Source organism: Colossoma macropomum, unplaced genomic scaffold (assembly GCF_904425465.1).
Source record: "Colossoma macropomum unplaced genomic scaffold, Colossoma_macropomum, whole genome shotgun sequence".
NCBI classification, from domain to species: Eukaryota; Metazoa; Chordata; class Actinopteri; order Characiformes; family Serrasalmidae; genus Colossoma; species Colossoma macropomum.
Window position 1 is genome coordinate 33561280 of NW_023494791.1, and position 27970 is coordinate 33589249.

General features: G+C 37.7%; 1 protein-coding gene across 1 annotated transcript; it reads left to right on the forward strand.

The window, feature by feature from the left end:
* The first annotated feature begins 74 nt into the window (after positions 1–74).
* Positions 75–27952, forward strand: hpgd (15-hydroxyprostaglandin dehydrogenase). The gene is made up of 7 exons (XM_036574891.1): positions 75–179; positions 369–492; positions 1263–1369; positions 4436–4532; positions 15969–16045; positions 20611–20774; positions 26942–27952. The coding sequence occupies exons 1-7, from the start codon at positions 87–89 to the stop codon at positions 27063–27065; spliced, it is 786 nt and encodes a 261-aa protein (XP_036430784.1). The 5' UTR covers positions 75–86; the 3' UTR covers positions 27066–27952.
* The last annotated feature ends 18 nt before the right edge of the window (positions 27953–27970 follow it).

A 27970-nucleotide genomic window follows, 5' to 3' on the forward strand; every position in this document is an offset into this window, starting at 1 on the left:
TGGAGGCTGCTCCTCTGCTACGCCCCCCACCCCCCTTCTTCTCAGTGCTACATAAAGCGCGGCGCTGCGCGCGCCCGGACACCAGCATGGCTCTGCGGGGCAAAGTGGCGCTGGTGACCGGGGGCGCGCAGGGGATCGGCCGGGCAGCCGCGGAGATCCTGCTGGAGAACCAAGCCAAGGTGCAGAGCTGGATTTGCTGGCTGGATCTGCTCTGTTACATCTTTGCGATAAACCTTCTTTGGCTGCGTTTTTAAAGCGGCTCTGCCTCTGCGGAGTCAGTGCTTCGAGATTGAGGAATGCGGAGTCCTTTATGCGCTGCTTTATGGTCGTTTCACGATTGCATGACCGTGTTTTGTTTTACTTTCTAGGTCGCGCTCGTGGACCTAAACCAGTCCGTTGGCGAAGAGTGCAAAAATGCTTTAGACCAAAAACATGGTGAAGGCAACTGTATTTTCATCCAGTGTGACGTGACGGACCGAGGAAGACTGCAAGGTGATAAGAGTCACTCATTACGGCTTGTAAATAAAGTTGTTGGTGTGGGAGTCGCTGCTTCTGGGGCTACTTTGGCTTTTAGAAAAGCATAACTCTTAACTCTTTCTGCTTAAAGCTAATGCTTACAGGCCAGTACTGTCTTTAGCTGTTTCTGCGGTCTTCTCTGCTTCTCCTGCCAGATCATAACATGTCTCATCCTCTCTGCTTTGGCACAGCCTGAACTTTTCAGGTAGACTGTTTATTATTTCGTTAAGCCCTTGAGCACCTATGTATTGGATCATGGTAACAAGATATGATTGTTCAGAACTCCGACAGATCTCTCTTATAAACTTCCTAAAGGGCCCGGGGCAAAGACTTTGGAATGTTCCTCAGACGTCCAAAGTGTTTGTGCTTTCTAGGGGTCCCTTTCTTTTGGCCTAAGCGTACTATCAGTGCATGACTGTGGATTTGTCCCATTCTATTCATCTTTTATTCTTCGCAGACAGGCTCATTTGTCTGTCCTTGGTGTGGCGTGGAGCTCTTGCAACCCTGCTGAACTTGTTTCTGCAAAGTGTGTTAAGTTAAGAAGAGCTATTCATCGAGTGTATGTCTGTGGAATGCTGCAGCTGCCAGCCAAACACTGGCTCAAATCCTGTTCCCTTTTCTAAAAGTTGGCAGAGCAGTATATGCAGCTTCACAACTGTATAGAGTGCCTTCAGGGGCCATGTTGATCGTGAGTCATTAAAACTTGTACTCAGTGTTTTTTCTTTTTTTTTTTTTTACTATTTTAGAAGCCTTTCAAAGCACAGTCGAGCAGTTCGGAAGATTGGATATTGTCATCAACAATGCTGGAATCAACAATGAGAAAAACTGGGAGAAGACCATAGAAGTAAACCTGGTAATTACAAGCGTGTTCTGTCTTATGGCTATTGGCTGTTTGGTAATAGGCATATTTACTTGTGGTGATTGCATTTGTCCTGATCCTCAGTTTACACAGCTTAGCCTGGATTGCCTTACACCTACTGCTCCAGGGCACAAAAGCCACCACCTGACATTTAAGATTATACGCGATGAGCTACTATCACATATCAAACATAAAACGCCTCCTGTTTTGCTTCCCTCACATTTCAGGCCTAAGAAGCCCAGCAGTATAACAGCGCTAGTGTGAGCCTTTGACACACTTGTCAAAACCTTTTAATAAATAAGCATTAAACGGGAAGCTGTTTAGTTCTGTTTTTTGCAAGAGCTACAAAACTGCTACAAAAACACTGCTTCCACTGGAATAATTAAAAAAAAACTTGCATAGACCCTTGTTGTGTTGTCAGCCATCATCTGCACTCAAGCCTTAGGGGCCTTTGGGGGTGAAAGAGTTTCAGTGTGTGCTTTCAACAATAGCTTGGAAAAGAAAACCAACTTGCTCTTCATTCTGTGGAAGAGACTTTAATGAACTGAGTGTTGATGGAGAATACCCAAAGGATTAGCTTTATTATGTGGAGATGACAGGATACCTCTTTTTCTGCACCGCTATTTAAGTCGTCAATGTCAGTTAATTTTGTTATTTTTTTCTGAAAATGAGTTATTTTTAATTGAAGCACTTCAGTTAACCTATCATGCTCAAACTACTCAAACTCTTTGTCACAGGAACAATGACACAGCTAGTAATCTGAATGTGTGCTATATGAGGCTGGATTTGTTACAGGACTGATTGTGATTCATTCTTTCTCAGTTTCATTCCTTTTTTTGTTGATATGCCCTCAATAATAGTATTGGATCAGCCAGCTGTATCTTTATGTTGGCAATACCTTTGTAGTAAACTAACGGTGAAAATCAAATATTGCGTGAGTATTACTGAGTGTCAAGGCAAGGTGTCCTCAGACTTATGACAGTCTGTGTACATCATGGTGCGGATGATAATGAGGAAATATCTCACAGTAATGGTGCAAATGGTATATTATAGTGCTTTTAGGAAACTGGGCCCAAAACTGTAGATGTATTGATAAAAACGCCAGGGGCTGGTGGCCCCAGCTATACATACGTTCAAATATAGGCTAGTTATAATGGAAGTGTTTACTGTGTTGAGGTCTACGTGTTACTAAAACAGGTTGCACCGCATCAACTAATTTTTTAGGTTGAACTTAGTACATACTAAATATTTAAACCTACCACAAAGTGGGTGTCAGTGTTGGGGAAACCAATGGCAAAAACATAGATAGAACAGAGAAGACCAAAAACTTGACTTTGGTGGTTAAGAAAGCTTGGCTATAAGTGGTTCTACTAGTTCTAATCATAATGTTGTTTTTAACTTTCAGCTCCAGGCACACATAAAGCTTCCAGTTCAGTGAGACTGCACTTTCATTTGTAACAAGGAAATATTAAAGGATAAACAAACAATGGCTATAGATTTTCGACTTTGTTTAGTACAGCTGTAAAAACTAGGGTAGTCAAATGATGATAATCAATCACAATTAATCACATTTGTTTTTGTAGTTAATCATGATTAATTGCATTTATTTGCTCAAATTTGACCAAGAAAAAAGAGTTATACTAGTTAAAAAGCTGTGCATTTTGTTATAGGTACATAAGTGAAGAAAATAAGCATCACCTGAATGCATTTATTACTTTCAGTAATTTATTCACATGAATTTTCATTGTGTAGATGCTGAGTTCAAATGAACTGAACATGAAACTCATGTGAATGTATGCTAAAGTAACTGATTTTACTGGTTTTGCTGCATGAGCTGTGTGTTTTACTTGTAAGTGAAACTTTATGCTCAACATGCTGTGGTGATAAACAAATTCACAGCATTGCAGGGACCAGAGGTAACTTTGTTTTTGTAATGTAGTGAGCCGTTTAAAAGCATGCATTTAAAGAGAGGAAAACAGCTGTGGTGTCCCGGCATGCAGTTAGCTGGGTTTCATGGTGGAACCAAGAGTAGTTTGAAGGATCAAACTAGGAAAAATGCAAAAAAATGTTTTTTTGACTCATTTGAGAAATGACTTGCACACCATGTGTAAAAACTAAAACTTGTATACTTGTACACATTGTTCCCTTATATTTATTTTTTCTTCCATGGAATGGATGCTGCCGACACATTTCTATGGCAACATGGTTATGGTTGATTCTGTACTTGTCATCATCAGGTTAAAGCAATGGTGTTCACACCGTGTACACATTAGTTAGCTGGGTCTAGTTAGGACATGACTTACAGAATTGTGCCACAACCAAGTAGTTTGAAACTAACTATTGTTAAGAAAGCACTGCAGTACAAATGCTCTTATAACTAGTGCAACCCAGAATTAAGTTATTAATGTAGAAATATTCTAAGACAGATGGTGCTTAGAAGAATACAAATATAACAGGGCATATCAGGCAATGCAAACCAAACACTTAGCACCGGCCACTCTGGACTCTGGACAAGAGCGCAGGATGGACATTTGATTTGGCAGGCTGCCAGGCCTTATCTAGAAATATGTCAACAGCATCACTGTGACTAAACACTCATATCGCTCTAGAGTGTTTTTACTCCACATGGTGACATCAGTAGAGCTAAATCGAGACCTAATGCTCCAAGCTTACCCTATAATTTTATAACAGATTTGTAAAAGTAAATGAATTATTTGGAGTTAGAACCTCTTAGAGGGCAATGACATCTATTACACATTTTAATTTGAGAATAACTCAGTTAAGCCAGTAGTCCATGTAGTTACTAAATAATAAGCCTTAGAATGCAATAAGCCTGGGATTATCATTAATCAAATGCATTTATTAATCAAAACTGTATAAAAAGGAGCACAGATTTGACCACTTTTAATCACATATGACCTACTATACGTCTGATTCATGGAACTTTTATATGAAAAGGAACCAAGGCAAGATTTAAGTGCAAATGATGGATCAGCTTTAGCGCATGAAATGAAGCGCCTGCTTACGAGTGTTTAATGGCAATATGTATTTTTTTTACAGACGTCAGTCATAAAGGGTACATATTTAGCCCTGGACCACATGAGTAAAGAATATGGCAAGGAGGGAGGAGTCATCATCAACGTTTCATCAATGGCAGGTAAAACTCTCATCCGTACAACAGCAGATAACTGACCGAATGGGAATATTTGATAATTGTCAAAAAAGGGATATCAAGGATAAGGGGCATGAACGTTTTTTCCACTGTGGTTCTTAAAGGGACATTTAAAAGAAAAGTTCATATTTGCACATATTTGTTCAAATAATCTAATAATCTAGCACTGATATGCAAACAGAAACCACTTTTTTAACTGCTACCTTCAGGCCATTTGATAAGAAGTCAAAAAACTATCAATATAACACTGCAAAACATAAAAGCTTCTACTGGAAGTGAAACATCATCAAAAAGCTTCACATGTTCACATTTGCTCAAATAATCTGTTACTGATATGCAAACAAAAAGCAGTTCCAAATCAGAGAGCAAAGAATACAGGAAACTGTCGCTTTGTATTTTGTTAAACATCAGATGAAAAGCATATCTGTGCCTTACAAGTGCTAATTTTCCAAAAAAAGCTGAGTGGAATAGAGCAGAGTGATAGCCTTTTTGCTTCAGACGTGGACTTTGCTTATAGGGACGGTGCAGTTGTTTTGGCCATTAGCAAGCTTTAGCATGACTCAGATGTTTGCTCAGCCTGGTGACGCCTAAGCAAACAAAACACTTTCAGTCACATTAAAGACGGCTGTGTTGCAGGCGGTCCAGTGAAGCACGGTGTCTGCATGGGAGAACAATGCAAACTTACATAACACTGTTTCGTTCATAGACGTTTGATTCCATTTTATTTTAATAGTGTCCTTTAGTTTAGCTAAAAGTGCTCAGATTGTCTACAAACCACATGGTGAAGTTCAGGTTTGTGTTAGTTTTAGTTTTAAGTTCAGATTAAAGTTTTGGACTGAGGTTAAGATTAGTGTTAGAGTGAGAGTTAGGTTTAATCCCTTACATAGCCCAAAGTTTTATTACACATAACTAAAAATAGCTCAGCCACTTTGCATTAAAGCCCCTGTAGCTATTAAATAATAAGGCTTAGAATGTAATAAGCCTGGGATTTTAAGGGGTTAAATTTTTAGGTGTAAGGTTATAGTGAGGGTTAGAGTTTCTTAGGTTTAGGTTTAAACTTAGGTTTTAGGTTGAGGTTAGGGTTAGAATTAGAGTGTGTGTTAAGGTTTAGTTTAAGTTTTAGTTTGAGAAATAGATTATGGTTAGAGAAAGTGTTTAATTTTAGATTTAGGTTTTGGTTTGAGGTTATGATTTGAATTAGAATGGGTATTAGTTTTAAATTTATGTTTTGGGTTAAGATTAGGGTTAGAGTGAGTGTCAAGTTTAGGTTTGGAACTAAGGTTAAGGTTAGGCTTAAAGAAAGTGTTAGGTTTTAGTCTTAGTTTGAGGATAAGGCTAAGGTTAGAGTAACTGTTAAGCACAGCCTTAGGTTTAGATTCTGGTTTTGTCTGAGGTTAGGTTTGAATAAGAGTGAGTGTTAGTTAAGTTTTATGTTTAGGTTAAGCTTAAGGCGAAAGTCAGGATGAGAGCGTTAGATGTAAGGTTTCGGTGTGAGGTTAATGTTAGGGTTGGAGTGAGTGTTAGATTAGGTTTTGGTTTGAGGATAAGATTAAAGCTAGAGTAAACGCTAAGCTCAGGTTTAAATTTAGGTTTTAGTTTGAGGTTAGGATTGAAGTGAGAAATAGTTTTTAGTTTAAGGGTAGGTTCGGGTATTGGCTTGAGGTTAAGGTTGGTTTGAGTCAGTGAAAGTTAAAGCAGGGCAACAGACAAAAAATGGCTTTTGGAGCCAGTGGCTCCTAAAAGAAAAAAAATCAGGCGGTTAAGCTTTTCAACATTCACCTCAGGTCAGCTCTGTGATTTAAGTATATCTGCCTCCCACCATATCCCGCCTTCCGCCCAATGACAGCTGGGATAGGCTCCAGCACCCCACCGCGACCCAGAAGGATAAGCGGTTTAGAGGATATGTGTGCGTGTGTGTGTGTGTCTCCCACTATGCCTGCATTGAATTTCATTTTAAGCTCTTTGAATTATTTTTTATTAATTTTTTTTTTTTTGCGTGCACAAGACACTGCATGGGCTAAGCGAGTTTCCTTAGGAGCACTCGTTGTGATAATAAAATCGTGTGCAGTTGTATGCATCTGACTCGTGCCATGTTTTTTCACAGTCTCTTTTTTGAAATGATTCATTCCTGTTGAGAAATCACAGGAGTCCTGTTAAATTTTCCAAGCTACATCTTTGTTTGTTTTTGAACAGAATTCGCAACGCACCTCTGCCTACTATGCTGTAGATTGGGGTTCAGTCCCCTTCCTGGACAAGCACCAAACACTAAACCAATAAGAGTCCTTAGGCAAGACTCCTAACACTACCTTTGCCTACCTGTGTAAAATGATTAAACTGTAAGTCACTTAGCATAAGAGTGTCTGCCGAATGCCATACATGTAAATGTAAATCTTCGTGCTCATCTTCCACTAGTTCACAGCTACTAACTGAGTCAAACTGAGGTTGAGCAGATAACCTCTAAAGGTCTGATTTACCATTTTCTACATGCTGACATTCACTGCAAAATACTCATCTTGGCTCAGTTGCTTTTGATGTCACGTTTTGCCACTCTGGTTGAATTCCTGCGAGCATCAGTTACGTTTGTAAAATATGTAAAGAAACAAAAAAGTAATACATACAGAAAAATAGTAATTAAAAAAAGTTACCCATATAAAATCATAATAATCCAAAGTTGCTACCTGTCACCACTGGTGAGTTAATTAATTATATTACTGTAAAATGAATACTTGTGGTCACACTTGTGACCATTTTAACCGTAGTCTGGAGCCCTGTAAAGGCGAGTTAGTCGAGAATCTCCAAAGCGTCTACAGTGGATCATCAACATAGTGTTACCTTTTTGTCTGTAGTGCAGATAAATCCCTATAATGCGGAAGCACAGATAGAAGATTAGTTGATCAAGTAAATTTTTTTTGTGTTCTGTATTTTGACTTGCACATTATTTCTCAATCTCACTCTCTAAGGAACTGTTATTTGTATGCAAAAGGTGAGGGTGAGACATAACATGCATAGCCCCAGTGCTTTGATCTGTGAAGGCCTATTTGCATCAGAAATTGCTCTCAAATGGCAATCAGTTGAGCATTTGATCTGTTTTTGGAGCCGTTTCCATTGCCTAAACCATCTACTAATATTTATATTAGCTTTCTGGGTCACCTCATATAAACTATTGACATTGTATCTGCCTGTTCTTTATGCCTCCTAGGACTGGCTGAGAAAACAATAGCCCACTCAATTCCAACTCCCCTTTAGACTCGCAGCAAAAAGAAATTTCTCATAGCTGTCTAGCTTACTAGTACACCTGCCAAAAAGAAGTCTCTGGAGGTGGTAAATCAGGAATGAGCACAGATCATAACATAGGCCTTTGTTGTCTCTGTGAAATGTAAGAAACTCCACTATGGCTTTGTTGGGCTTTGTTGTCCATGATGCTGCATATTTAGATGTCACTGCATGAGCAGATTAATGCTAATGTGAAAAGTGTGTGTAAAAGTAGTAGCAGATGTTATAAGCAGTAGACAGTGAAAAATGAATATAGCTTTTTATTTCATGCATTTCTGATAATCCTCTGGAGAGTTTTGTTGGAAAGTGTTGTTGTCCATCTGGGTTTAGGGATCATGAAGTTTAAAAACAGCTTGAACCTTTGCTGAGGACTAGATCCTACTAGTAGTTTTTCGTAGAAGGGTAAACAACAGGGATGGCCTAGTGGAGGGACATTCAGGCCGGTTAACTGATCTGTGATGCTTTATTGGGCCAATACTGCCTTGTTGCTTGTTGCAGCTTGTTGTCATTTATTTTCACACTGAAGTGAATTTCAAAACTGAAATTCAGGACACTTTCAACTGAAACTGAAAGTGAAAAAAGCAAGAATTACATTTTTTGCTATCCTTTGCACTTCTGCGCTATTGTTTGTGAATTTTTTCATCATCAAAAACTGAATGGCATTAGTGTACCTCTGTTGTGTCGCTGGATTCTGCACATTGAGTGAGATGTTGTGTTTTCAAGTGCTGTCAAGCATGTAGTGAAGAAGTTTTTGGTTGTTGTTTCCCATCTTGATACTGAGAATGATAAATTGAGATTATAAATTGCTTGTCTTATATCCTTCCTACAAACGTGAAACAGATCCAAGTTGACTTTTTCACTCTGCTGCTGCTCAAACTGTCTCTGCACTGACTGGTGCAGGAGAGCAAAGAACAGACACCACTTTTTACTGTAGGCCTATTTAATCTTTTCATTCAGAATTTTTGGCTATTTTTCTCTTTTGGTTGAAAACCGAAAGTACCTGTTAGAAAGTAAAAACTGAACAATTCTGTTGCATGCCTAGTGTCTTTAAACGTTAGTGCTTGTGCCTGGATTGTCTGCAATCTCTTTATAGAGATAATGCCTGTATAGCGAAAAAGTGAAACTGAAGGTGGTGGCTGCTTCAGACTACAAAGCTAAATGAAAATGTCTTGAGGGCCCTGACCTGAAGGATTTCTAATTCCAGATGATGATGAAAAGATGGTATTTTATTGAACATTAATGCAACAGTTGATGGAGTTATAAAATAACTTTCTATAGATCTCTATCTTCTGTCTCCTGTGAAAGTTTTTGTGCCCACTACCTCTCCATCTTCTCCCTGTTCTTCAGTATTACCTCTCAGTCCTACTTCTCAGTCATATCTCTCAGTCCCATCTCTGTTTATCAAAGGGGGTCTGGCCTTCTAGCACAAAGCAGAAGCCATCTAGAACTCCAGCCCAAGTTTTGAGAGTTCTCTTCCCTCCTGCAGTAATACTGTCTCTTGTAATATTGAGATATTACATTTCCAAACTATAATTATACATTCAGTCCACTGAGAAACTAGGAGCTGCAGAGGTATCAGTAGAGGGTGAAAAGGCAAGGTATATATATATATATATATATATATATATATATTCCTTAATAAGCTCAGCAGCATATATATATATATATAATATATAATTACTATTTTGGAGATACTTGTTTTTCTTTGGACAGCGACGACATATATGTAAAGGACAGTGTAAAGGACAGCTGCTGAGCTCAAATGATGCAGAAAAGTAAAAATCGCAAAAAATGGAGATACATGTTTTCCATTGCACAGCGACTATATATATATATATATATACACATGTATACATGTGTGTATATATAGTCTTCTATTGAGTATTTAGTTTTCTTAGTGTATAGGTAAAACAATTAATCAAAAAAAAATTACACTGTAAATTTAATAAACAAGAAATATGTACATGATTAACGAAAGTGTCACTGAAATAAAAAAAGAAAATCTTATTTTGGGCTCTGTTTTAGAGGACTTTTATTTTATCAGACAGCTGACACATGCAGGCCACACATACTTTAGATAAACAGATAACCATAACGCAGTTCAACAGACGTTAAAGTCGAATTACTCTTCAGTTCAGTGAATGCATTGTTGTCCCGTCTTTATCCATAACTGCACCGATGGAACTACTTGGCGTTACAAGAAATCAGTGTTTAATTGCATAAGCACTGTCAGGCTTCATTGTTATGTGATACGCGTCACATTTGCAAGCAAAAGAAGAATGTGCTGCGAGTGTGTATGTGGAGGGGGGTGGTAAGGGTTCCTGCCCATGTGTTTGCTCAGGGCTCCACTACACTGTTTCATTTCAGAGTTTTGTATACATACACTGGCGGCTTGTAAACACGGTCTCGCTGTCCAGTAAACCAAATGCTTGCATTTTACAGTGTTAGAACCAGCCTCATCTCTTTTACACTTTTCCCCTGAGCAGACGGACTTTGTTAAACAAAACAAGACGTTCCTTCTAAACACGCTTCAGGCGAGTTCAAACAAGAGCAGGCAGAAATGGCCTTTAGATGGTCACAGAGAGATACTGTGGTGTCCTGAGTGTGTACCTTGATAGGCATCAGATATTTTTTTTCTTTTTTACACTGCTTTCAGCAGCATGTTAAAGTCATAGCTATGTTGAAAGTACAGTATTGGGCAACTGTGCAGTATTTAACAGCATTCAAGTGAAATACTGCCAGTATTTAACTTGTGCACTCTTAACAAAATGGTTCTGTATAGTAGTGTAGCAGCATAGTAGCATAGTAGCATAGTAGGCGTCTCTAAGGTTCTATGACTTGTAACATCACTTGATCTTTTTTGGTGCTATGAAGAACCATCTTTTAAGAATCATATACAACAGGTTTTTCCATCATAGAGAATCATTTATGCATTCAGTCACAGTTCTGTACAGTTGTATGTGATTTTCCAAATGAAAATAAGTTAAAACATCCTTTGCTTAAACATTGTCCTGCAAATTTTAGTGCACAATTTCTAATTATTTGCTCATTTTAGCATAGTGTAATAAAATAAGCATAAATTAAAAAAGTTGTGCCATAACTTTTTCACTGGCTGCATTTTATGTCATTTTTTTGTACACTAAAATGTGCAGAAGTGTGTTCTCTGTGGAGGACATGTACTTATTTTCACTTACAAAATCAACAAAATGTATAATTTAACCAGGGTGCCCAAATTTTGCATACGACTGTACATAACTGTTGCCTAAACTAAAGAAGCTTTTAAGAACCATTAGAACAGTTTCTTTGTAAGGGTGTAGTGTGATATTTTGAAGGAAGAGATGACAGTTATTTGACACTCCTTAACAGCCCAACTTGTACAACTTGTACAGTACAATACATGTTCGCTGCACAGCTTGTGTTCAGCAGGTTTCCTGTCTTAGTGTTTCCCAGCTCTGTGTTCTGGAGTATCTCTGTTCTGCATTTTTAGTGTTTTTTATCCTTTATTATGCCCCTTTTTTGCTAGCAATCTGAGTGTGCATCCACATTGCAATTCACTACTATCTGGAATCAATGTTTTCCATAACGTGAAACCAGAATGGCAGCAGATAAATGTATAAAATTAACTTTAAAAGTTTGTAGGCCATTCTACCGTTGGGATGGCAAATGAAGTATGAATGTTGATATGTAATTCAAGCGTCAAACATAGCTATATTGAATGTCAGTAAGGTTGTAACACCTTTACTGTAACGGCTGTAAAATTACTCAGTTTGGAGCATTATTAGAATTTACTGTATTTCACTGTCACTTTTTCAGAATCACATTGTATGTAGATAATGATAAATATTGAATTTATGTTGTTGTTTTGTTTTTAATTTTAAAATTGATGAATGTTTCATGAGTTACACCACAGACACAATCTTCAGTGACATATGAAACTGTCAGAATTTTAGCCCGATTTATTAGAAATCTAAAAAGAGATTTTACTAAGCGTGTACTTCTCAGTTCATCTTTCTTCTAATAATGTCTTATATTTCAGAAGTGACATCACATCCCAAGGCAGATAATGTGGCCAAAAAATCTTGTAAACAGATCATTACAGAATAGTAGTTGTCCTCAAACAGCTTTTTGTTGTTGCCAAAAAGTTGTCCACTTTAAAATTGTCTTCTTTAAAGTGATTCATTCTGCATTGTATGAGATGTTATTGTATATGAAGTAACAGAATTTGTTAATACGAAAGGTGACTCCAAACTTTTGAACAGTAGTGTACACAGTAGTGACTGAATAACTGATAGTAGTTATTGAACTGTTAGTAGGGGTGAATTATGTACTGGTAGTCAGTACAGTATCGTAATAGTATAGTAACTTGTAAATGGGAGAATGTAACCCCTTAAAATCCCAGCCTCATTACATACTAAGGCTTATTATTCAGTAACTACAGGGACTTAAGTGCAAACTGGCTGAGTTATTCTTAGATTCCATGAGTGTTTGGCCCCTCTAGTGGACACTGACCATTTAAGGGGTTAATTATGGTCTGATTTTGGAATTAAATTATACTTTAGTACTCTATTTTTAGCTTGCAGTAGTATACCATAATGCTGGGTAATTACATTATGCTTCACTATACTTCATACAATGATAAGAGTGTGAACTTGTTTTAGAGAAATTCTGTATTGCTGCCTCTTTAGTAAAATGTAGTCCTGTGGTTAATAACAGAATGATAAGTCATTTAAGGGGTTAACAATCCCTTCCTGAATTGAAGTACATGTGTTAGAAGTGGGAAAACACCACAAGGTACTTATCCAGGCTTCTCCAGGGTCAAGGCTGGGAGCCACTGCTTTATCAGAACTGTGTGGATCAGAAGAAGCTTTTACTTCAAGCATAGAGGCTGTTCAGCCAAGAGTCACAAAGAAGTTTATTACACCATTCAGAGCCAAGAGGAACTGATTCTGTCTGTCAACCCGCCCAGAGTCAAAAGTCTGTTTATTTATCCTGGATATGGAGGTTAAAGAGCTTGTGGTGAGGCTCACATGTTTTTTCTGACTGTTACTTACCAGAAAAAAAGGTTCTTGACAGTTTCTGAGGGTGTTTTCACACCTGAAAGTCCAAACCAAGGTCCGAACCAAGTTTCATGCTTTTGTTACATTGTATACATTTGGTTTCACATTTCACATGAAGTTTGCATGACATATACTTATCATGATACCTACTTTCTGTCGTCATCACTTATATTATATTGTGTTTTTTCAATGCTAACTATTGAATTTTTCAATGGACCAAATTACAATTAAATATTTCATCTCCCCATGTGGTACAGAGGCTCATTTTACTTCGCTTCCTGTTCTTTTTCTTCTTCTGTTGTTAAATGGGTGATGATAGCCTGACTAAACTTTCTGTAACTGGTCCAAAAGTCTGAACCATCCAAAAAAGTGTTTTCACACTGCACAGCAACTGAAACACACCATGGTTCAGTTTGATCCGGACCAAGACCGCCTCTTTTGATCAAACCAAATTTTGATCCTTTGGTCTGAAGCGTGGTCAGAGGCATCTGTCACATTTGCTATTTTGGTTTGGACCAAACTGAAAAGTCTGAAGGTCTGGACCAAACAAGGCAGGTCTGAAAGCACCCAGTTCCCCAGAGCAAAGTTTCCCAGCGCAACGATGAACTATATCGTTATCCTATTCATAAACCAATGAATGAAACAGTGTTTGTTTGATATTTGACTGGAGTAGAATTGACACCAATCTGATACCAGATATCAGGCTGATATCAGTGTTGATTATTGGATATCTGAGAAATAAACAATATATGTAATCTGATTGTGTCACAAATCTAGCCTGAAATAGCACAGAATTGCTTGTAGCATCACAAAACATAAAGCAAAGTGGGTAAAATGATAACATCAGTAACCACATAATAATGTCATGTGATAACATTAGGGATTGAATATTTTTAAATATTTCATTTTAAAGCTCACATAGTATCGTATCAGTACCAACTAGTACTTAAGTTTTCAATATCGGTATTGGAGTTAGAAAAGACAAAGTGGTACTGTGCCATCTCCAGACTGGAGGCAGTAAATTAAGCCCCATTCTTCTGTTTTGCTGTTTTTTCTCTGCACAGCTGTATGAAGCCGTGATTTATTCCTGCAGTGCTGGAAAGACTCTAAAGCCACTTTTAGTTGCAACGCTTTTGCCTCTTGCTGTACTTACGCAACAACAATGCAGCGCTCACCGCTGGAGACACGTCTTTGTGTGATTACCTCATTGTTTGGTTTTTTACAAGCTAACCCCAAAATTAACGCAGAGCTTGCAGTCGAGCCAAGGTTGGAACATCTGTGGCCGAGGTAAATATGTGAAACAGAGGCTTCCATTGTGCCTGAGCAGATTATTCGCTCGTCAGCATTGTGTTCAGATTCATTCATCCAGAACACACAAGAGGCTGTTTAATTGTACACACCGTCTTTGCACGTCTGCTGTTGGTAATTGAAGGGTTGGTTCAGGTTGTAAAGTTGTTTATCATGTTAAAGCCAAAGAGGTTTGAAGTAATGGATCCAGTACGCAACAGTTCAGTGATAAACTAAGACAAAAGAAACAGACCAAACAGACAGCTGATATTTATTAGAGTGTAGTGGAGAGCAGGAAGACAAAAAAAACTGGCAGTTGGGATTAAATGGATTCATAAAGAGAAGCAGGGAAACTGCACTATAAAGCTATGAACTATGAAGCACATTAGCTTGGGAAATGATCCTTAGCCCTTTTGTGTTTCTGGAGAGCAGCTTTAAACACACTCAGCAGCCAGCAGGGTTTTCGTGTTGAAATTAAAAATGAAGGAGAGAGAAATCCTTGGCCTTGGAAGGTTCAATTTTTCCATGAGGAAAACATAGGGAATCAGTCACAGTCGTTGTTCAGCATTGGCCCCTGGTGAGATGAAACCCTGCTGTGTGAAGCTGAAAGGGCCTCATAGCAAAACAATATAGAAATGTAGACCAGGTCACCACACCTAATAAAACAATGCAGATCATGTTAAGGGAATTGTCTCATACAATTTCCAACTCTTACCCCAGATGTAATCAGCCAAGACGTGTGTGGTGTCTGAAGTTTGCTTCTTTAGTTTTGCGCTGGAACTACGATGCCAATTTCGCTGACATTTAATGGAATTATACTCTACCAATTAGCATCATACCCAAAACATCAAACTTTGGCCTAAAACTGTGTTGCATTGATAAGTTCTCTTACACTCTATGATGTTCTGTCCATATAAAAAATGGACAAAAATACATTGCATAGTTAAAAACAACAGTAATATCCATCTTGAAGCCTGAATTCTGTCCATAGTTTTGTCCACTTTTAAAAATAACAGCATGTTTAATAGTATGAGACGATGCAGTTTGCATAATGCTAACTGTATAATTGTCAATTACTTGTTAGCTACATTAGCCTTGTAGCTGCAGTGAAAAACTAAAGAAACAAACCTCAGACATCAAACATTGACATATTGGCAAATCAACATTTGGGGTAAAGAAAAATTGTGTAATGAGATTTTTCACCAAGCTATATAACGCCTGTAGTATTGTAGCCTAAAGGCCACTGCACACCAGACGCATCATAATATAGCATTACATAGCAGATGCTGTACAAAACGCTGCTGTCCTGCTGTGTCATTTGGTGGGAGGTAAAAAACTAGGTCAAGTTCATTTTTACACTATAAATAAAGCTTTCAGCATCATTTATCATGCTTGCTCCCTCACCTCCTCAATGTTTTCAAGCTGAAAGATATAAGATGAAAAAAGACGTTAGCGGAGGTAATATGGTTTTAGCATTTGTCTGTTTATCTTAAAGACTGACTGCCTTTCAAGCCATGTCATCTGCTCTGGCTTTCTGTGGTCTTGATATGGCTTTAATTTAAAACAGCAATGACAAAATGCTGCAGAAAGAGGAGAAACTGAACAGTGCTCAGAGTCGCAGGGCACTGGCACGCATCAACGCTGAATGTCAGCTCCAGTGTGGGCAGTTTTATTAAAAACAATGACAGTTTTTGGATGCTTCATGCCCGGTGTGCAGTGCCTTTAAAGCTTTGACTTCTGTAGTTGTTTAATGTATGGCTGGAGTGCATTCATTGGTGTGTTTCTGTTGTTTGTATTCTCCCAGCATTCCTGCATTCCCCTCATCAACCGGTGTATACAGCCACTAAACACGGCGTGATCGGCTTCTCCAGAGCAATGGCAGTGAGTACATCATCCACTTTCTCCTCTTTTTACTGTCTCATGTCCAACAGTATGAGATGCCATGTTTTATGGAACTCTGAAAAAGGTTCTTTATGCCAACTGATCTTCCCTCAACAGATACACTGAAAAAGTGCTGCATTAAATTTACGTGATAAATTGTCTGACATCAGCACTAGCAAAAGTATATAAACTGAAAGACAAAATTTAGCTGATGTAATATAATTTATTCATGTAGAAATGATGGGCTCTTTTGTCAAGTAAATTTCTGTCCAAGTGTACCATCTTCAGTTTAAAGAAGAAATCTGCACTGGCTGAAATATCATTAGGAGAAGGGCATAATGCTGCTTTGCCTGGCAGATATGTACAAGAATGGACAGCTTGAGGGAAAATAGGGAAGAACGTTGGCAATAAAATACTAGCAGTAGCACTAGTTTCTAATATAAAATGTATAACTAAACATATTGTTGCCATCATACAACTTTTTTTGAGAAATTTTACCCAATTTTCTCCTCAAACTAGCCATGACAAATTCCCACCTGCTAGCTAGGTCTGCCCCAGCACATAATGCTGCCAAACCGGGAGGGTATCATGTGTAGTGCCACTGCAGCTAACGCAACATCATTGGGCAGCTCAACATGCTTGAAGGAAAACTAGGCTTTTTGAGACGTTGCGACATAAACATATGGTTCTGAAAGCTAGCAAAAGCTAGAAAATAATTGTGATCAGATGTATATCAAATAAATGTTATTAGGTGATTATGTAATAATAGTAACAGGCTGAAGGAGAAAGCTAACTGCCAGTACTGTTATATCAGCTAACAGACGCCTGCATTGGTTAGCACCACACTGACTGATAATGAGAGAGGGAGAGCCATCCTACCCACCCAGAGACAAAATTATTGGCTTTTTGACTCCTGGTCAGGCATGTCTGTGGCATTCCTACGATCAAACTCCTGATAAAATAGCCAAAGCTTACATGGTTGCACCATGGTTGAATGGAAATGGTTATGCTTCAAGTCAAGAATGTTCATTTTACTAAAAAGATACTGTAAGGAAAAAAAGGATGAAATGAAAAAGTTTTCATTGCAATAAAAGCACCAACTAAGCATGTGAAAGGCTCTGAATTCAGCAGAGACAGACTTTGAACATTCAAATATTCTACAAAATATGCTACACTGCAAAAAAGATTAGATAAAATACACAAGAAATAAACACTGAATTTGAGGAGAAAATGACTAAATGCTAGTGAAATTACCTGTCTGGAATCTTAAATTAAGTTGGTTTCAGTCTAGAAATAAGCAGGCTCTCAGATTACTTGAGATCAGACTTGCTACAGCATGGCAATAATTTTAGCACACTGAGAAAATGAAGGCCAAGAAACAAGAAGACAAATGACTAATTTAAGTGGAAATTACTTAATGCTAGTGAAGTATGATTATGCTGTTACTTGAATCAAGTTGACTCATCTTGAAAAGGTATGAATTCAAAGATACAAACTAGTATATAACCTCTAAAACAAGATCATTAATCTCATATTTCCAGATGTAAGATTTTAAAATTTGGCTGGCACAGAACAATTTGCAGTGTAGTGGAACTTACGTTTGCACGTACTATTTGATGTTAACTGTTAGGAAACTTGAAATGTAAATGAGGAACCATTTGTTGGAAGTGCTTCTCATTTGCCCATTAGCAATCTCACTCTATAATACCATTTGCTTCCTGACCTAACAGTAAAAGCAACCCCACAGGTGTGGACTTCCTTTGTAACTGTTATAATTAAGCCATTAAGTGCTGATGTTCCACTAATTCATCTGATTCTGATGCACATTTTGGGGCAGGACATTACTCTAATTTCTTACCTTACCATTTCAGCCAATGCAAAAAAATCCCCTTCTGCTGTTTAATCTGCTCTTCTCTGTTAAAAAAAGTGTTGTTACATTTATGTGATGCATAAAAGGTTTGATCTAACAAAGCCAAACATTTTTAGATTTTTGCTTTATTTGTGTGACCAGCTGTCTTGAGAAAGAAAAGTTATGAATAGAGATGATCACAGTGCATTCAGGAATAAAAGCAGCATCGAGCTTCTTTTATGTAGTGATATAAAACAGAATACAGTGTTTCTCAAAGATTTGAAATATAGTTTGGTGGTGAGGCAGAAAGTGGTGGGGGTGGACTCTAAACCCTAAATAAATAGCCAAATTCCTAATAATAATGACTGCAATCAAACAGTTTTTCATTTACAAGACTTTGTAGGTATGTCAGTTATATACAAATATTAACACTAAGATCTATTTAACAGCCTTCATTTATGTTTTTATGTCTTCTTTGAGTGTGAGTGACTTATCTTCCTCCTGTGAAACTATATACTGTCACATAAATATATATAAAAATGGTCTGAGCTGCTGCCTTTGTCTTGCATCTTTGTTAGTACCGTAAAAGACTACGATTTAGATCAGTTTCTGAGCTGTTAGGTTGCGCTTCAGCCTGCCAGCCATTTTTATGTGCTCTTGCAGTGGTCAGAGTGCATGAAGTGTTTTATGTAGGGCCTGAGCGATAGGATTTTTAAGACTGATACCAATTTTTGCTATTTAAGGATTTAAAAATCCGATATATCCAATATATTGGTTGATTGGTCGGTTTTTCTTCAGAAACACATAACATAAGCAAAGATTTTTCCTAATATTTGTCATGTGTAGTTATTTAAGAGTCTTTACCAAGATAACATTATAATTATATAATGCAGTTTAAAAATAAACTTGATAATAGATTTTTTTTTGTCATTAAATAGTTACTGCTTTACACCTAATCACAATATCTTCTTTCAATGTATGATATTCACATCTAGTTTATCTCTTTACCAGCACTCTTAATTCTATCCAGTGCAAACTACGAGAAACCATCTGTCAGCCACCATTTGGTGCCGTCTTAAACATGCCATCTTAAACTATGCAGTAAACTGAAACAGTGCCACTTTAGCTGAAAATATGAACAAACATCATCTAGAAGATGAAGAAAATTAAAACCTTTATTTAATCAAGAACAAGCTTGGTTTCAGCGTTGCTACAAAAGTGTTTTGCTGCCATCTCGCTTGTTTATTTCCGGTACAGCCATCTGTTCTGCACATGCACAGACTGAGAAATCCGAAAGAAATCCGAGTAAGAGTTTACATGCACTAAGAAATCTGATTACTGAGCAAAAATCCAGCTCTCTTTATCAGATTTCTTAATCAGATTTCTAGATCGGAGTATGGTGTTTACATGACCATTTGAATGATCGGATAACTGCAGAAATCCGATTATGATCAGATTATTGAGTGCATATAAACACACTCAGTGTGCTCTGCATTCTAACAAAACAGTGCCATTACAATCACACACATGTTAAAAAGAGAAACTAGATTAATTTCTTTGGCTAGATAGATAGGCTACTTGTTCAGCTCACATTTATTTACCCCCTGGTTTAATAATTTCCAATGCACCGACTATACTAACTACAGACATGCGAGTTACAGTTGCAGATATATTCACCTTTGCTTCATTTAAGCAGAATAAGTTGAACACTATAGTTTAACCTCTCACTAACATGTATTGTTTTCCACCAATAATCGTAGCATTAGCTAGCTTTATGGGTAACCTAGTTCAACAATGAACAGCGTTATAAGCTGCTGTAAGCGTTGATGCCGGAGAATTTGCAAGTGACCAAAAATAAAATTCAAGCTACCCTAATGACAGCAAAACACTTCTCTGACACAGTGAATTTGTACACAGTGTACCTGACCTCTCTCCTCCACCTCTCAATACTCATCAGGGCTGGGTTTCCCAAATGCATCTTAAGACTATTCTTAAAAGATTAATCACTAGTGTAACTGCGAATGCGACCATTCTTTCCAAATAAGAGCAAGCAAATTTAGCCATAACGTGTTTGCTAGTTGCATGTAGCAGCTGTTTTTCACAAGTGCTGCTCACTGTCCTGTCATCTTCTTCACTCTCTCTCACTCTTCCCCTCCCCCAACCCAAGCTGCGTTCACATGGCGGTCAAAGTAAAAGCTTTATACAGATTAATAAAAACACTGAACTTATTAAACAGTCAAAATAAACTTTGGTGAGTGTCAGTACACCTTGCCACATTACCGAACAACAACCTATATGTGGAAAGCACTGCAGTGTTACACAGTCTGCTCTAGTTCCACATGCTGACATGGACACGGCAGAATTAAACGAGATGAAGGGCACATGGCCAAAGTCTCTGAATGCATTGCAGGCGAGACGTTTGGTTTGACAGCTTTAGAATGGTACATGATAAACAAGAAATGCCATGACAACACTATTTCTTAATATTGTCATTCCAGTAAAACCTCTTTGAGATGAGATCTCATTTTAAAACAGATAGATGATATGAATGATATATGGGGAGGAGAAGCAGCTGCAGAATTCACTCAGACTGCACTAGCTGACCTGAGAGCTCACAGATAACATCACTGTCTCCTCTGTCTACATGTTGACACATTCTTTGCGAAACGTGTGTTATTTAGGCTGACCTTGTTTGGACACGTTTTCTTCCTGGCAGGACGCGTCAGAGCAGGGTGATTATGGGGTGAGGATCAACGCCCTGTGCCCGGCCTTCGTGGACACACAGCTGCTTCACACTGTCGAAAACGAGGAGACCATGGGCAAGTTTGTCAAGTTCAAAGACGATTTCAAGCAGAGTATGGACAAATTTGGGGTGCTTAAGTAAGTACAGGGCTCTGTGTCCTCTTTGTTCGATAAAGATGGATTGCTTGACTAATTTAGTATTAATAACTCATCAATGTCATCTGTTTTAATAGGAGGTATTCTACATGCTACTCCCTTATTTTTTAGGTTATTTAAACTTTATTCACAAAATGCTTGTTAATCTACATGCCATCCTCAAGGGATCACATATTAAAGGCCTTAAAGTAGTACCCCTTACCCCACACGTATTCAGTCAGATATATTTGGTGTCTAAAGTTTGCAGTAGTAGTAGTTTTGTACTGGAGCTCAAGGCTAATGTAGCTAACAAGTAATGGAGGCTTAGCAAATCAGCAATGAATGCAGGAAGGCAGAAATAATGACTACAGTTTACTCCCAGTTCAGTTCTAGTCAGTTTCCAGTGCAGGAATTTGACAGAAGCATCAGCTGAAGACGGCATATGTGTCCTCTGATATAGTCATCCAAATCCCAGTTTATAAGCTGTTTGATGTGCAGTGTCACTGAGTGAACCCAACACACTCCAAGGTTTGTAGTAAACGAAGAGCATGTCCTGTTTAGCTCAGGCTCATAAGGTGCATGTTAACCAGCCACCGGGAGATTAGATGTGATAAACAAAGCAAAGCTGCATGAACGAGATAAGAAAATAGAGATGGAGCTAAAGATAGACATGCTGTGTTTAGAAGAAAAAGAAAGAGGATAGAGGTAGACAAACCTCAGTTGAGATATCCATGGTGGAATGTGGAATCAGTTCATCTGCCTTGGTATATCATTAAGAATAGGAAAGAATATTCTGGTTGATGTGAGGCGTCTCTTATCGCTGTGGGAGTAAACAGCGTATACGGCATGCTGGGAGTTCGTGTCAAGGACATCTCTTGACATTCTCTTCATTCCCTAGATCACTGTCTCCCAGTTCCACAGTTTAACATTGTTTTGTTCTTCTCCCATCAGCAGGGTGTTTCACACGCAGGGTTTCCCAGCTGGATAACTTAAGCCTAAAGTGAGAAATTTCTCTTGATGTCTTTTCCAATTGGACAGACTTGAAATAGTTCAAACTGCAGTCCAACAGTGAAAAAACTATTTAAAATATTTAACGAAATAAATAAATAAAATCAAATTAGTATATAAACTATATATTTATCAGGACTATATTATGTTCTATTTAAACCTAAGGCATTAGTTGAGAAAGTAAGAATCTAAATGTATACATAATCATCATTTATAGGGTACTTTCTTTTGGGAGGTGGCTGTCCCAAACCTTAAGGCCTAAATTTATGAAAATAGTTCTTACATTTTTTTACTTTTCTTGTAAAAGTTTCAGAGGCCACTCATATCTCAATAACAATAAAAATGCGATTTATCCCATGCCGTACAAGACAGTGCATAGTTAAAAACATTAGTAGCCATGTTTAAGTGTGGCTTTTGTCTAATTTCTTTACGTTTATACATAACAGCATGTTATACAGTGTCAGAAACCACGTAAGCAAGTCAGTTTGAGATTTTTTTTTTTTAACCGGTCAGTAAGTAGGAATGGGAATCAAGAACCGGTTCTCAACTTCCCAAATTGTCCAATTCATTGGAATCATATGCCCCTGAGGTTATCTGTTCCATAAATTGATGCTGACATGTTTTTCCGACAGTTGCACATTGCAAAAGCTCATGCACCATGACATCAAACTCTGTGTTTCATGTCAAACTCTGTGTCTACACTGCTGGAAACTTGAAGGAATACAAGAAAGAGGATATAGTGGAAAGGAAGGAGCATGGCTTCCTTTCACAAGAAAGATGACAACAGGGCTATTTGCAATGTCTGTAAAATGATCATTTTAAGTAAGTGTGGAAACACCAGCGATATGTTGAAATCCTTCAATGCTACACTGGCTAAAATTCCAGGAATGTCATGTATTGGACAATGTAAGCACGAGTGCATTTGCTTCCCAACTGAGCAGCATATCTATTACTGAGGTTAAATGCACTATGTTATACAACTCCTTTTCCAAAAAAGTTGGGATGCTGTGCATCAGATTCAAAATGGTCATATATATTTTCAAAAAACAGTAACATTTCTGATTTTCAACATTTAATATGTTGTCTTTGTACTATTTTCAATCAAATTTGACATTTAATGATTTGCACATCATTGTATTCTGTTTTTATTTACATTTTGCAGTGTTACAACATTTTTGGAATGAAGGTTGAAATAGCATTTGCACACAAAGAGGTTTTGCAGATTTTTCCTTTCCATCCATTTTAGATGTTTTAGACTTGGTGTTGACTCGCTTTAATATTTGTTTTTCAAGTTATATCCTTGTAAGAAAAGGAGCATTGTAATTTATTTAACATGTTCAAATCTTATTACCCAGACATTCTATACTGTTTCTCGGAAATAATAGAACAGCTGTGCTGACGCTGAAAACCTGTGTAGGCCTACTTTATTCCAAACAGAAAATTGATCAGGAATCAGTAAATTAATCGATAAAGAATCGAACCCATAAACAGATTCGATAATGGCATTTGTATCTATTCCCATTCCTATCAGTAAGTATAGGCTTCCATTATTTATAAGACACAGTAGTGTCATAACTGTAAACTTTGGACACCAAACGTACTATAGCTGACACTTTTTTGATTAAGAGTGAAATCTGTTTACGTTTGATTTTTCTCTAATTTTCTACCAGTTATCTCTCCTGATGGGATCTATTATCTAGATCAAGCCTTCATTTCACATGAATGTGAAAGCCCCTGAAAAAAGGTTCTGCTGTTCATGTGGTGAAAGAGAGAGGGAGAGAGAGCAGTAGCCAGTATGTTCCTCTAGATGACACCTAATGCGTAAGCATACACACCTCAGGCTTATTCACAGTGTCTACATCCTGCTGAAACACACTGCGACCACACTGCAACACCAGCAGTACTAGAACAGCTTGTTCGTACTTTTGGTCAGATGTTGCAGTCCTTGGTTAGATATTGCAGCTGCTGTGGTGTCTGATGAAATGCATGTTTGCCTCACAGTTTCCTCCACTTTTGGTTAGGAGATGATTTTCTACCACAGAGCATTTCAGGAAAAAACAATGGTAATGAGTTTTAACAAATGATCAACAAATATATATATATATATATATATATATATACACACACACAATGTGATAACACATCATACTTCACATCATGAAAGATACTAAATTTTAAAAAAAATTACAAAATGTTAGGGATGCTTGTATCACAGGTGTGGTTCACTCTGGAGTACGGGTCAGAGCACAGGGATACAATACTAAATATAAATGGGGAAAGAATATTTATTAAGCCGATTTTTCTAAAGAATTTGATCTGTGAATGCTGTCATTATATTATGGCCAATCAAATCAAAACAGCTCTCCAATCACTGTTTAGCAACTGTTGCTATCCGCCATTACCTCAAGCCATTCAGTCTGTCGTCAGCGCACCAGTGTTTGAATTTGTTGCTCCAATTATTGGTAAAGATGTAACTAGGGACGTTTAAAAGTGAGATTCTGTCCCATACAGTTTGTTGCTTTCTACCTACCCAAAGCCAAAAACAAATGTAAAATGTGTCCTCAGTTTTTTGCGAACTTGATGCTTACAGTGTTTTTTACAATAAACACTGACAAGGGCGTTGTAAAAAATGTCAAAGCAAATGTCTAATTTTACTTCAATGCATTGAGTCATAAGAGGTGAGGCATAAATGGACCATGAACATTTTTCACACCTTCCATGGTCATATGCTTTAGCCTACGATGAAAAGGTTTAGTTTTAAAAGTTTGCTATGTCTTTTTTACTCATTTTACATCTCATCTTACATCTCAGCTGTCATATGTTAACTTAATTAGGTAGTCTTCAGTGGCCAAATGTACCGATGCTTTATAGTGAACAGTGTTGCAGTGTTGGTTGTGCTCATGTGAATCAAGTTTCAGGTTGACTGCTATCAGTTTACCCACCATAGGGTAGAAGCATTCGAAACAGGTAGGGTGATGACAGCACTACTGTCAAGAATAGCCAATAACCTACTGTTATGACACTAGGGGACATTAGCACATTTGTAAATTGTATCTACCAAGTTGGCCTAACCTCTTATTCATAGGCCTACCCAATCATTTCTTTGTCCCTATGCCACTGATACTATTAGCTTTTAGCTAAGCGCTAACTGCAGCAAGCTATAAACTCAAACACTGTGTAATCATTTCATGTACCAATAGAAATGGCCCACAATTACTTGGAATAGAATTCTGTCACACGAAGTTTGGTTATCACAGGAACAGTAATGTTTGCTTTATGCTGTGTGTTCTCTGAGAGGCTTTTAGGAGATATATTTTGGCCTTAGGTTGACATTTTGTGAATTATGTTGTTCTCAGCTATAAAGTATTGAGCCACTCAGGCAGAATAAGTGCCCTGGCAAGGGCACTGTACAGATAGGACTGAGGCCAAGCCTGTGAGTGCACTCAGGGAGCCATCAGCTCGATCTCTTGACGGAGCTGTTATCTGTCTGAATCCCACTTGAAATGCGTTATCTAACAAAAGAAAGATTGGAGAGTTGTGATAATTTGGCTTTGGTAACATTAGAAGTACAGCTAGAGGAGAGAAGGATTGTTCTCATACACTGAAAAAAGCATTTACTTCAATCAAAAATGTACATAATTTCCACATGAATGAAATACATTATGTTGACACAATTGTTAATAAGTAAGACAAAATTGTGCTGATGTATGGTACTATTTTCAGTCAAAAGTGCTTTTAAGTACAAATTATTTACTTTTCAGGATGAGGAAAAAAACAGAAAATCCATATTTAACAGAAAATTACACAGAAGCCTCAACAACTGTCACATTTTTCCATATTCAGTGTGTCCACCCTTTGTCATAGTTTCAAATGTTTTCAAGAGACTTTTATTTTTTATCTTCTAAGTTCAATCTTAGAAGTTGGTTGCATTTTCTGCTTGTCATGATCCAAATAATGCCAAACACATTCAGTGATGTTGAGGTCTGGGCTCTGAGGTTTGGGAAGCCCATTGGTCTGAGAACACTTGCAGCTTCTTTGTTTGACTGGCTAATTTTAATCTTTTTCACCTATTTCCTTGAACTGCTTCTTGACAGCTACACATTCTTTTGGATCCATAGTGTGGAGTTGCCTTTCTACTGTGAGAAGATGGACAGAAACACCTGTGTTTTTTTCAGATCTGAAGCAAGAGTGGAGCTTGAGTTTCTCCTGTCTCAAAGATGAAAGCTTTAAGAACTGTTTAAGAACAGTTTTGGTGGTCTAGCAGGTCTTGCTTGGTTGTTAGATGTCCAGTTTTCTCAGTATATTTTAATAATTTGTTGAACTCCAGTTTTGGAAACTCCTGTTTTTTTTTCCACTTATGTTTCATTGATATTCCGCTTCTTGTGTAATGCGATTATCGCATATGTACATGTATCTACTCAGAAATAACTTTGAAATTAAAGAAGGGTCATCTTTTATTCATGTGGAAATGATCTATACATTTCAATTCAAAAAATTACTTTATAGCATTATTTTCTCTAGGGCTGGGATTTGATTCCCAAATCAGACGATTCTATGATTCCAAGCATTTTGGAATCGTGCATTAACTCCAGAAATTTGGACTTTACACAGTGATATTCAAATTTGCCCACGCTTGTGTACACACAATATTCAAGATTCTGCTGTCACTGACTAGATCAGAGTTCTTCTGGTCCTCAAGGCACAGTTTGGTGATTTCCTGTCTTCTCTGGTTCAGCTCTTCTGTTATCAGGTTTACTAGCTATGTTTAAGTAAGGAAAGCTTTCCTGGACCAGAATTGAAGATCTAAATAGCATGTCTGCAAATGTACCCTTGCACACAAATAATTAGAGTGGCTTCAATTTCCTTTGATCAAAGTGGAAAATAAAGTAAAATGTAACATTTGCAACAAAAAAGTCACTTAAAATCAGTAAGTTTGTTGTCTGTCTAAGGTTAAAACAAAAGCAGTAGCAGCCATGCACACAAATCCTCACATAAAAGTACGTGTGATAAAGGGGCTTATGTCTTTATTTTTAGAACTGAGACTCAGGCAAAAAATATTATTGTATGGAATCGACTCTTGGAATCGACTCTGTTAGCTCTGTGTTTTTTAGTGCAGTGTGTCTTCTCTGGTCACTTATGTGAATGTTTGTGTGTGTTTCCAGGCCGTCTCTGATCGCAGAGGGAATGATGCGCATTATAACTGATGAGACTCTGAACGGTGCCGTGATGAAGATCACATGTTCCAAAGGCATTCACTTCCATACCTATGAGCCACTCTCTGCCTGAAGCAGCACCTCAGCCGAACATCAGCAGCTCCAGCTCAGGGCCTTCATTCACCAACATTAGGAGTGCTGATCAGAGCCTGATTAAACCCCTGCTTAAACTGGGCTTAGCCAAACAGCAAATGCACATTAGTATTTTAGTATTTTATCTACTCTGACACACCCACTTCAATTCAGGAAAGTCTTGTTAATGACCAGATTAGTTTGGATTAGGTGTATTAGAGAAGGGAAAACACTAAGAGATTAAGCCTTGTCCTGAAATGCTGTGTAGTCCGGGACTAGGCTTAATCCCTGTCCAGGAAACCAAGCCTAAAAACTGCAGGGCATGGGTACAAGAATCCCTGCCCTATAACTGTTTATGAACTGCAGAAATGCAGGGTTATTCACAGAAACAGTGTTTTAGCTTGCTGTGTGACTTACATTTTTCAACCTCATCTCTATCTGCTAAATCTGTAGATTAGTATTTAGGAAAGAATAAAGTATCTTAATTTAAAAATACCTTTCACTTAAAGAATTCATGAAAATGTTTTACAGGTAATAATAAACATAATCATTCTCATGAAATCTTGAACAGTATTCATTATAAGATCTTAAACAACAGCCATGGGATTCAATTAACTCTGTCACTTAACCCTATCAAATATCGCATTGGCAATAACTTTAGAAACTTCAGTAATGGATCCTTTAAATTGTTTAAATCTGGCTCTAGAGGAGTTACAGTGCGAGCATGTTCACATTGGTTATAGTAAAATGGATCAACAAGCGGATTTGGAGCTTTTTGTGAAATATTGTGTTTCCTATCACTGTAAAAAAAATATGCATAAAGCTTCTATTACAGTTGAATGCACTGTGATTTGTTTCCAAATGAATAAACAAGCACATTCAGAGTGATAAGAGCGTATTATTATT